This window comes from Sesamum indicum, linkage group LG16, assembly GCF_000512975.1.
Source record: "Sesamum indicum cultivar Zhongzhi No. 13 linkage group LG16, S_indicum_v1.0, whole genome shotgun sequence".
In the NCBI taxonomy this organism is placed as follows: domain Eukaryota; kingdom Viridiplantae; phylum Streptophyta; class Magnoliopsida; order Lamiales; family Pedaliaceae; genus Sesamum; species Sesamum indicum.
Genome location: NC_026160.1, coordinates 2232874 through 2249857, shown reverse-complemented (window position 1 = coordinate 2249857; position 16984 = coordinate 2232874). Strand labels below are relative to the sequence as shown.

The window sequence follows — 16984 nt, the reverse complement described above, 5'->3', positions numbered from 1 at the left end:
CACATAACGATGAGATTTTGGGTCCAGAAGTACCATATCTTAGTGCAATTGGTGCATTGATGTATCTTGCTAATAATACCCGACCAGATATAGCATTTTCTGTTAATCTACTAGCAAGATATAGTTCAACACCAACAAAGAGACACTGGAATGGTGTTAAACACGTTCTACGTTATTTACGTGGAACAAGTGACATGGGACTATATTTTGAAAGGCATGATGATGCCAAAACAACCAAATTAGTTGGTTATTCAGATGCGGGGTATTTATCTGATCCATATAAAGCTATATCTCAATCTGGATATGTATTCATGTATGGTGGAACTGCTATTTCATGGCGTTCAACCAAACAGACTTTGGTAGCCACCTCATCAAATCATGCAGAATTAATTGCATTATACGAGGCTGGGCGTGAATGTGTATGGCTTAGATCACTAATACATTATGTGCATGAATCATGTGGACTGGAATCAATCGAGAAGAGTCCCACAGTAATATATGAAGACAATGCAGCATGCATCGCCCAAATCAAGGATGGTTATATTAAAGGCGACAGAACCAAGCACATATTACCAAAATTTTTCTCCACTCACGAGCTTCAAGTGGAAGGCAAAGTTGATGTTAAACAAATTTCATCAAGTCAGAACTTAGCAGATTTGTTTACGAAGGCGTTACCAACAAAGGTGTTCAAACAACTCGTACGTAATATTGGCATGCGACACCTGAAAGATATCTGCTTCAATTGAGGGGGAGATTATACAACTGTACTCTTTTCCTTAGCCTTGGTTTTTATCCCATTGGGTTTTTTCAGGCAAGGTTTTTAACGAGGCAGGATGTATATAATAAAGAGGTATGCATTCAAGGGGGAGTATTATATATAATATGTATATATGAATGCATACACCTCTTCATATTCATTTTTAATATCCACTATGTTATACCCTTTTGTATCCCCCATTATGATTTGTAATTATAATGATTTATGGTGTATTTTGTAACCACATTTTTGTGGTCTATAAATACCACCATGTATTTCATTTGTATATAGTCTTTGGAGAGAATAATAAAGTGATTTTGGAGAGAAATACATATACATTTTACTTTATATTCTATTAGGAGTGATAGGCCAATAAACTTAGAATTTCTCTAATTACTTTAACATTCACACTATTTGTAACACATACTTATTTATCTTTGTTTTTCTCTTTCTATCTCCGCAAAACACATAAAAACAAGTTAAAAATGAAACCAAACATAACGAATATTTGTCTTCCCGAGAAATATTGGAAACCGTTGAAAGTGGACATATATATATATATGTATTAACTATTACTTTTGGTGTTGAACTCTTTTGGAAAATGATGTTTGAGTGTACGGTGAGTAATTAAGTAGGCATCTTATATTATTGTCAATTAAATATTTGATGGTTGAAGTGAATAATATCATATCATTCTGAACTTCAGATTAACAATTTTTAAAGTAAATTAGTCGTCTTCTTATGATGTTTGATGTAATTACACAGAAAAGTCATACAATTTGAAAGATAATATTTAATAATTTATACATTTGTTTTCCTCTAATAAATAGATTTGTTTTTATTAATCAGAACTCATAAAATTATATTTACTTTGGATTGACTTGCTATTGACTAATTACAGGCCAAATTATTTTTTCGGAATCAAACTACTCTTACACATCTTCGCATAAGTTAATGCATGTGATTAGGTGTATCTTCACACTTATTAGAGTGGTTTGATAAAAAAAATTTGTTTGAGCTGTAATAAATAAGTAATAAACCAATTGATGTAAGATGGGTTTTTTTCAGTATTTTTTTTTGCTAATATCAATCAATTTCATGAAATTTGACTACCGAAGAATCTATTTATTGGATGAAAATAAATGTTAGAGACGCCGATGTAATTTTCTAAATCACAAAGGGTTCACGTATGATTACACCAAACCTCATAGGACGGTATAGTTATCCCCCCAAAATTTTTTTTTTTGAGTTTTGATATGTGATATATTTTAACCTTACCCCATGCATGCATAAGAAGTCAAAAATATATGTATCTAGAAAATTGATTCTTTCATTTATCAACAATTGCTTTTTATCTAGTAGCTATAATTCATATAACAATATTTGATTATAATTACAATCTTTTAACTTTATATGTATACTGATACAATCCAAAAAAACTTGACCTAAAAGAGGTTATGAAGTCTAAAGCTAAACTTATCAGCCCAAGAAGAAGGCATCCCACTGAAATGGCTACAGACTTGACCCAAGAAGGAGACCTAGTAAAACGCTTTTCAAATCGGAGGCCCACATTCAAGGCCAAATTAGGACAGCCCAGGAAAAGGAAGGTGCCCCCACAACTCATGACTCTTCAACCTAAACGAATTCCCCACAGAATAAGAGTCCTACATGTAAGGAGTCCTCACCTAGGCAAAGACGTATTGTTTAGCTAATCAGTTGAATATAAAACCAAGTCAAGCCTTATCCACACATATTTTGACCCTTTCTTCTAAGGATAAAGAAGGTATGCAGAGTCCCAGCAGAAGGGAAATGGGGACACCTTCCAGAATCTGGAAAACTGCTCTGTGTTCCTACTTTTTCCTTCAAATTGCACTCTTTGAAGATCTGGGAGTAGGGGTCCCCCCAGCACGGCCTCCCAAGACATGATCACGTATAAGCTTGCTAAACATGATGTTTTCTGCCAATACAAAGAAGAAAGTTATTATCCAAGGATATACAAGGAAAATACATATCAACAAAAAGAAAATAAAGAGATACCCAAGGAATCTTCCAAGGGTTCTGTTTGAGGGGCCAGGCCAAAATTCCCTAACAATCTTTCATCAATAAGATACCAGCGATTATAAAGGGTCTCATTTAACATGGCCAACAGAGAAGATAAAGCAACTATTCTCGCCCCCATATGCACAAGAGGCGGGGTTCCTTGAACCCATTAAATGGGGAAAGACCAAGCATGGGGGGGATGACGTATAAATAGCTATTTTTTTTTAGTATTTTTGGGGATTCGAAGTAGGCAAGAAGGACACTCCTTTGCAAGGAATAAAATAAAAGAAACTCATCTTAAGGCCATAACACTTAGCAAAAACATGTGCCGTTATAGGGGACCCATGAAATAAAAAAACATAAAAGAACCGGCCAAGATTCTAAAAGAATTGGGGACTAGTTGGTCAATGGAACCTGAAAAAAGACGAGCAACCTCGGAACAAAAAGGGGGATGGGAAAACGCAAATCTGAATGCAGTTGGGCAGAGAAAAACACAAGCACTTTGGGGGCGGATGAAATGGATGGCTCGTGGAGAAAGGGGTATAAAAAGTAAAAGAAGACGAGCTATGAAACTCTTGAAGAAGTTGATCTATGGAAGAAATTTTCAGAGTAGAGAACCCCTAGTCTATCGGTGACTAAGGCATCTTATCCTCCTCTTACTCCTCCTTCTTGGGGATTTCTTCTCCTCCTCCTCAAGAGGAGACCCAAGCACTTTGTCTTCCCCAAGAGAAGACCTAGACACCCTGTCTTCCTCAAGAGAAGACCCAGACATCCCTTCTTCCCCGAAAGGAGATCTGGGCCCCTTCTCTTCTCCCTCATTTTTCCCTGCCTCCTCCCTAGAGTCCTCATCTATTAGTCGCCAGGCAACAGTCGTAGCCTACTATAAGCTCCTCCTCCAGCAACAGATAAATCGGGCCAAGATGGGGCTAGCCCTCCTTGAAGTGACTCCAAAGGGAACATCGCTCAAAAATGTTCCCTTGATGAAACAAACGAATTCACTGGAAGAAGAAATGGAGAAAGACAAGTTCGGAAGATTAAGAAAGGTAAAGGATACTTATTGAGATGGAGAGGGAAAATCCTCGTTCTTCAAAAAAGGAATTTATGGAGGGGAGATGAAGAGTGAAGATGGGTTACACCCTGGTAGAGATCATGGACGATGGGAGTTAAGCACACATTTTGCTTATAACTGCCTTGGAGTGGGGGGGGGGGTTACCAAAACGCCACACCCCATGCAGCAGATAATTATGACCATCACATCAACTGAGAAAAAGTGAAGATCCGCTTCCCTAAGTTGTAGAAAGTAGCAGAGGCAAACAAGCGACAAAGATTTCAAAGGAGGATCCCCTTTCTAATGCTACAAGGGCTCCTACTCTAAGGAGTTAGGGGACACCCTTCCTCCTTAGAGTGGAGGAGACTAAATAACGTGTACGGTCCAAAAATTCTATGCTGAAAAGGGATTATGGAGTCCAAACTAAGCCTATCAGCCCAAGAAAAAAGCAACCCACTAGAATGACTATGGACCTGACCCAAGAAGGAGACCTGGTAAAACGCTTTTCAAATGGAGACTCACATTCAAAGCCCAACTAGGAAGCCCAAAGAAAGGAAGCGCCCCCACTACTCGGGACTCTTCAACCTAAATGGGTTCCCCACAGAATAGGAGTACTCAAGTGCAAGGAATCCTTCCCTAGGCAAAGACGTGTTGTTGAGCTGATCAGTTGAAGATAACCAACTCAAGCCTCAGCCACACGTATTTTGACCCTTTCTTCTGAGGATAAAGGAGGTGGCAGAGTCCCAACAGAGAGGGACGCACCCTTTATATATACAGGTTCAGTCCATCAACGGGGACACTTTCCAAAATTTGAAAAACTGCTATCTATTCTTGCTTTTTCCTTCGTATAGCACTCTGATCATAATTTTGCCTACGAATTTCTTACTTATATCTCAATTTCTCATTATAATTTATTTTTTACGATTATTTATTCCTAAATTTGATACTAACTTGACGTCAGAGTGCTAACGTGTTATTTTACAAATTTTATTTTTCAAGTTCTTTTGCTTGATCGGCCCAAGTCCATCATTAAGGTCTAAGCTCGTTGGATCAGTGTTAAAATCACACGCATCATATATCATATTTACCCCCTTACAAGTATAGAAATTAGAATATTGCAGAGCAATACTGACGAGGGATGAAATTGAAAGTTTATGTAATAAATATTTTTATTAATCTCAGTATTTTCATCCAAACTTTAACAATAGGTATAGTTGTAAATGAAAAGTTCTCTAAAAGAGTGCAACTACAAGTGTCTTTTAACGGCCAATATATTATACATTTATCTATTACTTTCACCTATGTTAGTTACTTGATCCATTTTTAATCGTATATTGACTTTTTATTTTAAAATATATGTACTATCTATTTAATTATAGGAAAAAATATAAATAATCCTCATGTGATATTACAAATGAGCAAATGATTCCTATAGAAAAAAATAGCAATTCACCTCCCTGTGTTTTCTACAATACAATAATTTACCTCCCTGTTTTTTAAAAATAAAGCAATTTACCTTCTTAGATATGGAAGTAAAATTGCTTTATTTTTAAAAACATACGAGAATAAATTGACATTTTTTTCATAAATAATAATTCACTCATTTATAATATTACGTGAGTGTAAATTATTATTCACCCTTTAATCATATATGTGCAATATTGTGGGCCATGGTGACTAATGCATATATATTTTGAGATAAAGCATTCCATCATTCATTCATAGAATCAGCCACAAGCAGAAGAAGTGACAACACATTTTTTAGCCTTTCCTCCAAAGGTTTTCCATAGGACACCCCAAAACAGCTAGCTACCTACAATTATTGACTAAAACACCCCCAATAATTGATAAAAAAAAAATAATTGATTTTTTTCTTCCAAACATTCAATTTATATCATGTATTAAAATATGATATAATTATGACAAAAGATAATTAACATTAATAATAAAATATCAGGTGGCCCTCATATTTATCACTAAAATTATATATAAAGTGATAATAAATTTAATTAGGGGCAGTATTTGCAAAAACTTTTGCGTTTAGAAAGGTGATGTTTGTAGAAAAAGTTAAAAGTTGTAGTAGAATAGCGAGTAGTATTTGAAAAAAAAAAATGAAAAACAGATAAAAGCTAATTTGATAGTGTTTGGAGATTAATCACTTTTAAGATGAACTTAATTAATTAAAAATCATTTTGTCCCTATCTAGGAAAAAGATACTATGTTTTGCTTATTATTTTACTCGTTGTTCGTCAATAAATAATTATTTTTCACAAAAAATAATAAATTTTATTTTGATTAGTATATTTTATATTTATATTTTAAAAATTATTTAATTTAATAATTCTCCCATTATGTAATATAATTGTTGATTCATACACAATAATTAAACTTGCATGATTGCAAACAAAAAAAAATCTAATCATTTTATTAATTAGTCAAATAATAATATGCGAACGAAATAATATAATTAAATGATATAGTAAATAAAATATAAAAAAAGTTTAAAATATTAAATATATGAAATGTAAATTTGATTTAAATTATTCAGATTATTGAAAACTGCAATATCAACTTTATATCTACAATTTCAAAAATAAATTATAAACAGTAAAATTGAATTAAGATTATCATAATAACGGTAAAACAGTCAAAATTAAAGTTAGATTTATTTACAAAAAGCCAAAACACTTCTAACTTTTGCCTTAAAAGCGTTCTTTTAGCTATTTCAAAAGCAGAAACTGGTATTCCAAATACTTCAAAAGTGCTTTTTTAAAATCAGAAGCTGAAAAATATTTTTCTAAAGCGCCCGCAAACACTCCCTTTATCATATTCCTAAAGCGAAGAATTGGTGAACTGGATTTGATCCTCTTTAAAAAAGAAAAAAAAAATAAATAGCTTTTTTATAGTATAATTTTAAAAACTTATTAGAGCAAGAAATTTCGATATGGTTTTACTATTAATAATTAATGACAAATATAAATGAATATAGTGATGATTATATTTATTTTTTATTGAGTTATCATTATACACTTAATTATTTATTATGTCAATTTTATGTATGATTTTTACTATTAAAACTATCAAAAATTATTATAATTACAATTAAGTACTTATCAACTTTCCGCTAAAACTAAATTAAAAATTACAAATTTCTCCTCGCCAACTTTTGCAGTTCATCGATAACATTTTTTTTCACTTTTATTTTTACATATTCACAATTTTCACTATAATTAAACGTACTAATTATTTCTTCTATAATTTATTCCCATCATAAAAGTAGAAATTATTGTGCGCAAACTCTCACTGGATCTAATGTTAATATTATCACTTTTGTTTTTGTTATTATATATTATTTTTTCTTGTAGTATGCATGCAATCATTGAAATATAATTTACCTGCAATATTTTTTTATTAATTTTCCCACATTATTTGAAAGAACTCAAAATTAAATAAAATCAAGTCAAATGTTTTTCTTTGAGCTTTTTGAAGTTGTGATGGTGCATATTTTATGTAGATTATTTTATTATAGAAAAAATATTATTTTAATTCGCTAAGTATGCCTAATTTTAATTTTAGTTCGATAACTATGTCCATTTTTGTTTAGGTCTAGTAACTTACGAAATTGCTTACTTTTAGTCATTTGGCAGATTTTCGAACAACTTTACCCCTATACAACTTTTGAAAGACAGTTTTAGTCCATATGCACGCATAGGGGTAAAATTATCCGAAAATTTGCCAGAGGACTAAAAGTAAGCAATTTCGTAAGTTACTGGTCCTAAACAAGAATGAACATAGTTATCGGATTGAAATTAAAATTAGACATATTTAGCGAACTAAAATAATACTTTTCTCTTTTATTATTAAATAATTATTATTTTAGAATTGATTTTGAATGGCAGATTCCCATAAACACAAATACGACAAGCCATATGTACGTGGCGCACAGCTTTCGCAGCAATGCATCGCATATTCCTCGGAATGTACTTTTATCCTCTTTGCACTTCATGAAAAGTTGGTCTCCTAATCTTTTTAAATTGTACCAATCATAAAGTAAATGTGATGTATCTGTATTTTACATTCATAAATAACAATTAATAATATTATTGTATTAATTTTTTATAAAGTAAAAAATTCCCGTAAACAAATAAAATAACTAACTTATTCAACTTTTAAAATTTTATATTAATTGATAAATTATTTTTTTTAATATGGTGTATTAATTTATATATTTTATTCTTATATAATATATTTTCAGATACGGAATATTATTTTATTATATGTACGCATGAATGACGTATCATGACAACTAGTAAAAATAATAAATGAATTCTGATTAGATCTGGGTTTATACTGATTCCATGGTTTTTTAAATTAGGTCTTCCGATGGGCTTTTAGTCTTAATATTCTGGACTCGAACCCAACTTAGTATATAAACCAACACGTCACAGTTAAAAAAATAAATAAATAAATTTGGAATACCAATTGAATTATTTTAATTATTTACTTACCAAAACTATATACATAAATAAAAAAACTCAAGCAATAAAATAAATTTTACATTAATAGTATGATATATGAACTTATATTTCTTCTTCACTTCAATAATTATTATAATTCAAACACAACATTATAAAATGACATAAAATTCTTCTTATTACACCAAAAGAATTTCTTTCCTTGGGATTCTTTTAATTACGTGGAAGAAATCACTGTGTTTTTCATCTACATAATATTTAATTTGAAATTCTATTATTATACATTAAAAAAATTATATAAAAAATTAAAAAATTATTTTTTTTTAAAAAAATTGATACTACTATCTTTAAAAGTTGGGGTTAGTATAAATTAATAATATAATACTGTAATAAAAAATAATATTAGTACTGAGAAAATATCAAGCTACAGTCTTAAAATTGTCACTAAGAATATATATTACATGACAATTATTTCGATCTTTTCACAATATAATTATTCGTAACAATTATTTATAAAGTTGTCACTAAAACTATACATTACATGATAATTATTTCAATTTTCTCATAATATAATTATTAGTGATAATTATTTATAAAGTTTAATATTTGTACAATCTTTTTGTCACAATGCTTATTAATATGACAACTTTACAAAATAGTGTCTATTAAAATTTAAAACTACAAATTTATAATTATGAAAAAATAAAAAAAATATTAATATCTTTGTTTCTTTTATGTTAGACATCAAGAAATTGTATGAGCGGTTGTTGCCGTATCAGTATATGTAAACTCAAATACCAGTTCAAAATATAAATATTTTCAAAAATCAACCAATACAGTAAACAAATAAAAAAACACTATTATTAAAAATAGACTATCATTCATATGACTCGAACTCATAAATTTGTAGTCTTATCATTTAAGGAAGACATCAGTTTGAGAGCTTGTATTTCCCAACGCATTTACTAATGATATCGCAAGCAACCCCTTGTGATATCGCAAATGTACAAATTACCCCATATAAAAAAATAAATAGCGATTTATCTCTTCGTATTTTTTAAAATACAACAATTTACCTCCTATGATTTTTTAAATGAAGCAATTTATCTCTCTGTATAAGGAGGTACATTGCATTATTTTAAAAAGTATAGTGGGTAAGTTGCTGTATTTTTTCATAAGGGGTGATGTACTAATTTTCAATATTATGGGCGTAAATTGCTATTTAACCCTTTAAAAAGTAGTTGATTTAAATGATTAACGATTTTAAAATAAAAAGTGAAGAATAAAACTAAAAACGTAAACGCTTGTTATTAAAGTAAAGATTGTCAATAAGTTGATAGAATAAACCCAAGAGCACCTACACAAGCATATACCTTTTCTCACTTTTCCGGATTCTCTCTCATTAGCTATAAATAACCACCCAAACCATTCAAACTGTTCCTTCCCAACTCCAAATTCATTCAAATCATCTTTATCTCTGAATCCCAAAAGTGAAAAGGGATAATAGCATCAAACCAACCCCACCCAGCTTGGGATTTTAATTAATTTCAAGAAAAACAGAAAATGATGATGAAGTTCGATCAGCAAGAAGAAGAAAACGGTAGCGGAAATGGTGGGCTGTGCAGGATTATAGAGGAGGTGCCGCCGCCGCCGCAGCTGAAGCTGTCGTTTCTTTGCCAGAGGTATGAGGAGGGTGGCGGTGAGCTCTTCACTCCGCCGTTGAACTTTGCTATGGTGGACAATGGTATTTTCAGGTCGGGGTTTCCGGACTCTGCCAACTTCTCCTTTCTTAAAACCCTCAATCTCCGCTCCATCATGTAAGTTCAACTCATACTCTCTCTCTCTCTATATATATATATGTATATGTTTGTTCAAGTTTGCTGTTTAGTTTTCTGTTTGCTAAATTCTAGGCAACACGCAGTTCAAAGGTGTCAGTATGTGCTTTTGTAGTTTCTTTATGGGAAATTCTATGCAACAACACCGTTCGAAGGTGTAGATGCGCTTGCTTGTGCGTCTATGTCTTTGTCATTGTGCATTTTGCGTCTGTGTTGTTGTATGTGTTATGTGTGAGAGAGACAGACACATAGCAACACATTTTAGCATTTCTTTCTGTGTGTTATAGTGTGTGAGTGTGTGAGAAAGAGAGTTCTGACGAACTTTAAATAAGGTTGCTAATTTGGATTTATTTGAGTGCAGATATTTGTGTCCAGAGCCGTACCCGGATGCTAATGTTGAGTTTCTCAGATTAAATGGGATTCAGTTGTTTCAATTCGGGATTGAGGGATATAAAGTAAGTCAACATTTTTCATGTCTCAATTAATACTTCCATCATCGACAGGTTGTTGGTCCAGTGAGCTATCTTGCTAATGCGAAAATTTAGAGCCAAGCTTGTTAGGAGGGGGTTTAACTCTTTCACTTTCGTCCCGAACATGAATAATTTTTATCTCCAATGTGGGATGAAAACACTTTGTGGTGGAGAACAGAAAACACTACAAATTGCAATTTTAGGGACTCTTCTCTGATCACGGACAAGTTAATGGTGTTTGCAATAGCTTTTGCTCTTGACGCCGGAATAAGTTGTAAAGAAAATTATAAGTTTAGGGTTCAAAACCTTAGATGTCAAACTTGTTGTGATGGGTTTAACTCTTTCGTCCATGTTCCGGGATTAGTTTAATATCCAATATGGGATAAAACACTTCCGAAAAAAAAAAAATAACAGAATGAGACCAATGTAACCAAACGTCGTGCATCAAATCCACGAGTGTTGAGCCTTCGTCCCTTGATTACCATTCTGTTATGGAAGATCTTGAAGCACTTTTCCTTGTCATTTATTGTAAACTTTTACCATTGAACTTTTTGGGCTCCCAGATGGCATTTAGCTAAGTGATTAATGTGAATTAGAATGGGATTAAGGAAGTTTACTTCAACATGACAAAGTAGAAGGTATGTTCTTCACAGGATGTAATCTCTGGTTGAAAGTCATCGAAGATTCTAATTGCAGAAAAATGTTCTAAATTGCGAAACATGACTTCAATAATGTTTGGGTGCGGTTATAGGCTTACTAATTATAAGATTGCTATTATTGACATTTTATAAGCTCTACCATATATATTATGATGTCCAAATATTTAATAATATATTTTTAAAATGAGGTCCAACGTTTTATCAGTTTATGTAGCTTCTATAGGAGTTGTAGAGAACGGCAAGAACTCTCAATTAGGTGATCATGATGAGGAGGACAGATTGATTTCACTTTTGCTTTTCCAAGAGCTAAAAACTCTGCATATGTTTGTTTTATCCTTCATCTAACACAGAAAACACACGAACCGGACACATTGTGTCCTATTATGACCTACTCTATCTTAACTATGACAACATAAGGAATAAATCTGTTTGATACTTATTATTCCTCGTCTGTGGATGAAAAGATTACTACATAGATATGCTTGCATTTTCTCATGCTTGTTTTGAGCTACCAAAAATCGATTATATTATTTGTTTCGTAAAGAGAGATTTACTGCAACCTATAGCCGCATTGCTGCTTCCAGTTTAATTGTTAATATTCTCAATAGCTGTCATACTAAGAACATTGATATATGAATTTGGCATTCCGTAATTTGCTAAATTCATGGTTCTTGGATGGACTTCCGTTTTCAAAATCTGTATGTACAGGAACCCTTTGTGAATATCCCAGAGGATAAAATCAGCGAAGCGTTGAAAGTCACCATAGGTATGTTTCTTTCTTAACTTCCATTTCTTATTTCTGGAAAAACCATACATGAATCTTGATCATGAAATTTGTTTGACATAAACTTTATTCGATCTGATATTTGTCAAGTTTAGATGTGAAGAATCATCCTTTACTGATTCACTGCAAACGAGGAAAGGTATACGGTATTTTATTCTCGATAACTTTTGCCAGCTACCCACTTATTTCATTTCAATATTAAACTTGACCTTGGATTTTACGCATGCATGGTTGTTCAGCACCGAACAGGTTGCCTTGTGGGCTGCTTGAGGAAACTGCAGAGATGGTGCCTGACGTCCGTTTTTGACGAGTACCAGCGCTTTGCTACGGTCAAAGCTAGAGTTTCGGATCAGAGGTTTATGGAGCTGTTCGATGTCTCCTCCTTCAAGAACTTGCCCCACTCGTTCTCAATCTCAAAGAGGTATAATCAGTAAAACTTGCATGTAATTTAGGTTGTCTGCTCGGTGACTGAATAAACTCGGAGACAAATAACAATTCTTGCGAACACATTGAAGAAATGGAAAGGAGCAACGAGAGTGTAGCGCCGTTTCTTGCTAAGGCAGTCCCTGACCTTGCTCGGCCAGTCGCTAAGAAGATCTCCATCTTAATTTGCCACGTCGATAGATGTTTAGGATTCCTCAACTTCTGGAATCCAGTCGGAGGCGGTTTTTCAAGTGCAGAAAGGTTGTTTTTGATTGGTAGGGAGGTTGTAGCTCTTTCTCTAAGGGGTCGATTGTCAGAAAAAGTTATTTGTTCATGCTCGAGGGAAAATAAAAATTTATATAGAAACAGTATATATCAATCGCTCGTAAAATCATTCGATTTTTGGTTTTGCCATTGCTTGTCTGGTCTTGTCCTAGTTTTTGCAGCTAACATTGTCGAAAAGCAAGCATGATTTTACGGATTTATGTTGTAGTTTTGCGCAACGTTGGGTAGTTGAATTAGTTGTGTAGGATGTTTTGTAGAATTTGGAATTTGGACAGCCGAATACATTTTCTTGAAGAAGTAAAGTGAAGGGGCAAATGTGCTCGCGTTCTTGATTATATACAGTATTGTACTTAAAGCAAGTAGGACAAGGGGTTGGACTCAAACTCATGTACATACATTGTGGTCCTAATTGCAAACTTAGTTCTTTTTAAGGACTAGTCAGCAACTTTTTGTGATTAAAATCAATGTTCTATACGTACAAAGGGCATATATTAGAGTTGCCAGCTTTCGTCGTAAACAGGGGTTATCTTATTTTCACCCTCTTGTAGTCTTGTTTACAAAGCAATTGCAAAATCGTCCAACTTTTTTTCAATTTTGCCAATATTGTCCTTCTGCCAGCATTCCGACGACCATTTTAAGCCAAAATTTGTCAAATCTTATATTTGTAGAAAATACCCCTGAAATTAAGGGAAAAATTGCAAGTAATCTCACTGTTATATTACAAATGAGTAAATTATTCTCTATAAAAAAAATAGTAATTTACCCCCTTATGTTGTTTAAAAGGTTAAATACATTTTGCATCCTTAAATTATGCATAAAGTGAACTTACACCCTTAAACTATAAAATATAACAAAATAGCCCTGGTAATATGGACCAACCTTTTAATGACGATAATGACCTTATTATTTGCACCGCTAAAATACGTCTATTATAATCATTCTTCTATACATAATTTGAATTCTTATAAAAATAAAATACCATCCAAAATTTATGATTTTTATTGTAAAATATAGAGTTTGTATAAAATCTATAAATTTGCAATCATTATATTTTTTATATAACTGGTAAAACATTTACATAATTTTTGCTTGATTTTTTGTAAAATGATAAATTATTAATATAATTTTAAAATATTGCATCCAATATATATATATTGAAAACATTTGTCAAAAGTAAATTATGTCACTACATTGAAAACCACCAACCACCACTACAAAAGAAAAAAAAAAAAAAAGAGTTTTTGCTACACTGTAAATGACTACGGCTTAAAAATCATAATAAATCAATATTATTAACCACAGTTAAATAAAAATGAAGTAAACCACAATGAATCAATATTTAGTATGATTTTTAGCCATAGCCAAAACATATGTCATGATTTTTACCATGACTAATGTTTTGGCCACACCTGCAGAAACAACAGATAATGACCGTTGCAAAGTCGTGGTTGATTTTTATTTGCCACAATTAACTATAACAAAAAATCATATATTTTCTAGGGCAGTCCAAAAAATACATATTCAAACCTTCCGTACATTGAATAACACAAACTAATATTAATAAACTAATTCAAATAAATAATAACTAACTACTTTGTAAATAATTAAATTTGCAAGTTCTATTGTCGTGACAAATTCCGTATGAAAATTCTTAGAAAAGTAGGCGGGCAATTTGGATCGCTGATGTCCACCCAATCATATTTCATGATCCCTTGCAGCTATATTACAAATTAAACTTCATCTTCTTAAATCAATAAAATTGTTGGCCAAAATTATATTTCGTTTTGTCTAATTTTAGGTCATTAGCACCTTTTGTTCTATAACTCAATTTATATATTTAGTCATTTTTCTTGACAAATTTAGTACTGAACATCTCACATTTAGTTTTTTTTTTTGACAAATTTAGTCATGTCTTCATAATTTTGGTCTTTTTCACATTATAATAGATTTTATCTTTGGTCCTGTAACTATAGGTCGCTAGGACAAAAATTGTCAATACAGGACTTAATTTGCCAGAAATGGACCAAATTTGAGATGTTTTGGACTAAATTCGTCAAAAAAAAAAAAAAAAAAAAACTAAGTATATAAACGGAGTAAGTTATAGGATTAAAAATGCTAATGGTCTAAAGTTACATGACTAAAAATATAATTTTGCCAAATTGTTGCCCAAATTTAGAATAATATACTAATACTAATATACAAATATTACATACAACATTTCACACATCAGAAAAACACTGAGCACACTTATGAAATCAAACCCTAAACAATATATTACGCTGCAGGGCTGGCCACGCACGCGTGCGCTGCACACGCAAAATATTTCCTGCTACTGTGACACCCAAGTTTTGAACATGGTTTGCAGATTAAAATGCAACACAACATATTTTCTATCTAATAATCATACATAAAAAAATGTAAATTATGCTTTAATCAAAATTAAAATAACCATCTACATCACATAAAGCATACTATATCATACATAACATTACATAAACGATAGCCACGAGTTCCGAACCAGGCTCTGATACCACTGAGAGAATTAGTATGGTCTGGAATTTGTCAAGAATACAATGGAAGCATGAAAATAAGCATATTTAAATTTTACACTGAAAAGGGAACTAGTCCCTCAATTCCAGGCATTTGGCAGCATAAAACAAACTTGAAATAAATAAGTGGCTATGGTAACATAGATTGGCCGAAATATAATCACGAAATTTTACCTTTCCAATTTGAAGACTTTTTTCAAATTTTCCTCTTCCAACCATGTGCTCACGTAAAGATCAACAAGATCTCCTCTACGTTGAACACACGCCACAACACACAAGGTGGTCTATACCAAACCTTGCCAAAGATTAAGTTTATATCGTATAAGAGATTTGATTATACTATTAACTTAGTATATCAAACTCAAGAGGACCTTGCTCTACCTTGAAATTAGTTCAAGAAGAATAAGAATAGAGAGAAAAGAGAGGGAGAAGAGAGGTAAGGATGATAAGTTGTGAGATGAGTATTGTCTTTTGTATCACATACAAATAATATATACACAATCCTATACACTATATACACACACAAGAGACATTTCATGTACTTGTTGTATGTATACGTATCTGTATGCATGTCAAGTCAAAAATAGGTACAATGTGTGTTCCCATAATACACTACCTACTGGTACCATAAGTACTCAAGCAATAACTTTCTCATTATTACAACCTTATATATATATATGTATATCCTATATATACATATATTCAAGCTAGGGATACATATAAATATATATATATATATTCAAGTTAGGGCTACATATATATATATATATCCTATTGGGCTTAATTCAAAAATAAATTAAACCTATAGGCTTGGGTCTCTATAGAATCAATCCAATCAATTCTTAAAAGTCCAAATGGAATTTATTTGATCTTATCAAACAAATCCTAGCCCATAACCCAATTAATTAATCCATCAAATAATTGAGCGTAACCCGGTATATTTAATCTCATTAAATTACCAAGTCAAAACTCTAATTAATTGATCCTATTAATTAATTCATCCGATTAAATTAAAATTGGTCTTAAAAAATAAATTAAACCTAACCCAAATTTAGTTAATCTCATTAATTAAATCTTGGACTTCCCATCGCATGGATTCTCCCATTTAAATGGTCATATCATTTAATCTCTCGAATTAATTTAAAGTCTTCTAGGATTAATTCATAATGAATTCTACTACTTCCTTGAGTTGTATTTTTAATCCATTTGTCATTGAAACAAATGCATGTGATAAGGGACTTGGAGTTGTCATCATGCAAGAAAGTAGACTTATTGCATGCTTTAGCAACGCACTAAGAATCAATAATTGGGGTCTTTCTGTGCATGAGAAAGAGTTCTTGCTATCCTCATGGAAGTATCAAATGAAAACATTACCTAGTGAGGAATCATTTTATGACAACAACAGACTAACAGAGTTTGAAGCATATCTTGGAACACAAAGTGGATAATGTACTTCAACAGAAATGGATCTCCAAGCTTATGGAATTGACTAAGAGGTTTAGTATAAAAGGGTGGTGACAACAAGGCTGCAGATGCCTTATCCAAAAGAGAGTATACACTAGGATTTTGATGAAGGAGGACAAGATTTGTAAAGGGAACAAAACTGAGATGAGATAAACAAAAGATTATTAATGCCTTATATGATTCAGCTTTCGGAGG

At 32.1% G+C, this 16984-nt stretch overlaps 1 protein-coding gene across 1 annotated transcript; it reads left to right on the top strand.

Moving 5' to 3' along the window:
• LOC105178572 (probable tyrosine-protein phosphatase At1g05000) lies at positions 9689–13111 on the top strand. Its single transcript, XM_011102065.2, has 6 exons — positions 9689–10137; positions 10517–10610; positions 11993–12050; positions 12164–12207; positions 12308–12489; positions 12584–13111. Exons 1-6 carry the CDS (start codon positions 9884–9886, stop codon positions 12624–12626), a joined length of 675 nt encoding a protein of 224 aa, XP_011100367.1. The 5' UTR covers positions 9689–9883; the 3' UTR covers positions 12627–13111.

Excerpts from the sequence above, each read along its gene's own strand:
- LOC105178572 (XM_011102065.2), top strand. The coding sequence starts at position 9,884 with ATGATGATGAAGTTCGATCAGCAAGAAGAAGAAAACGGTAGCGGAAAT. Across the intron at positions 10,138-10,516 it reads CTCAATCTCCGCTCCATCAT|ATATTTGTGTCCAGAGCCGT; the intron begins GTAAGTTCAACT and ends ATTTGAGTGCAG. Across the intron at positions 12,208-12,307 it reads TTCACTGCAAACGAGGAAAG|CACCGAACAGGTTGCCTTGT; the intron begins GTATACGGTATT and ends ATGGTTGTTCAG.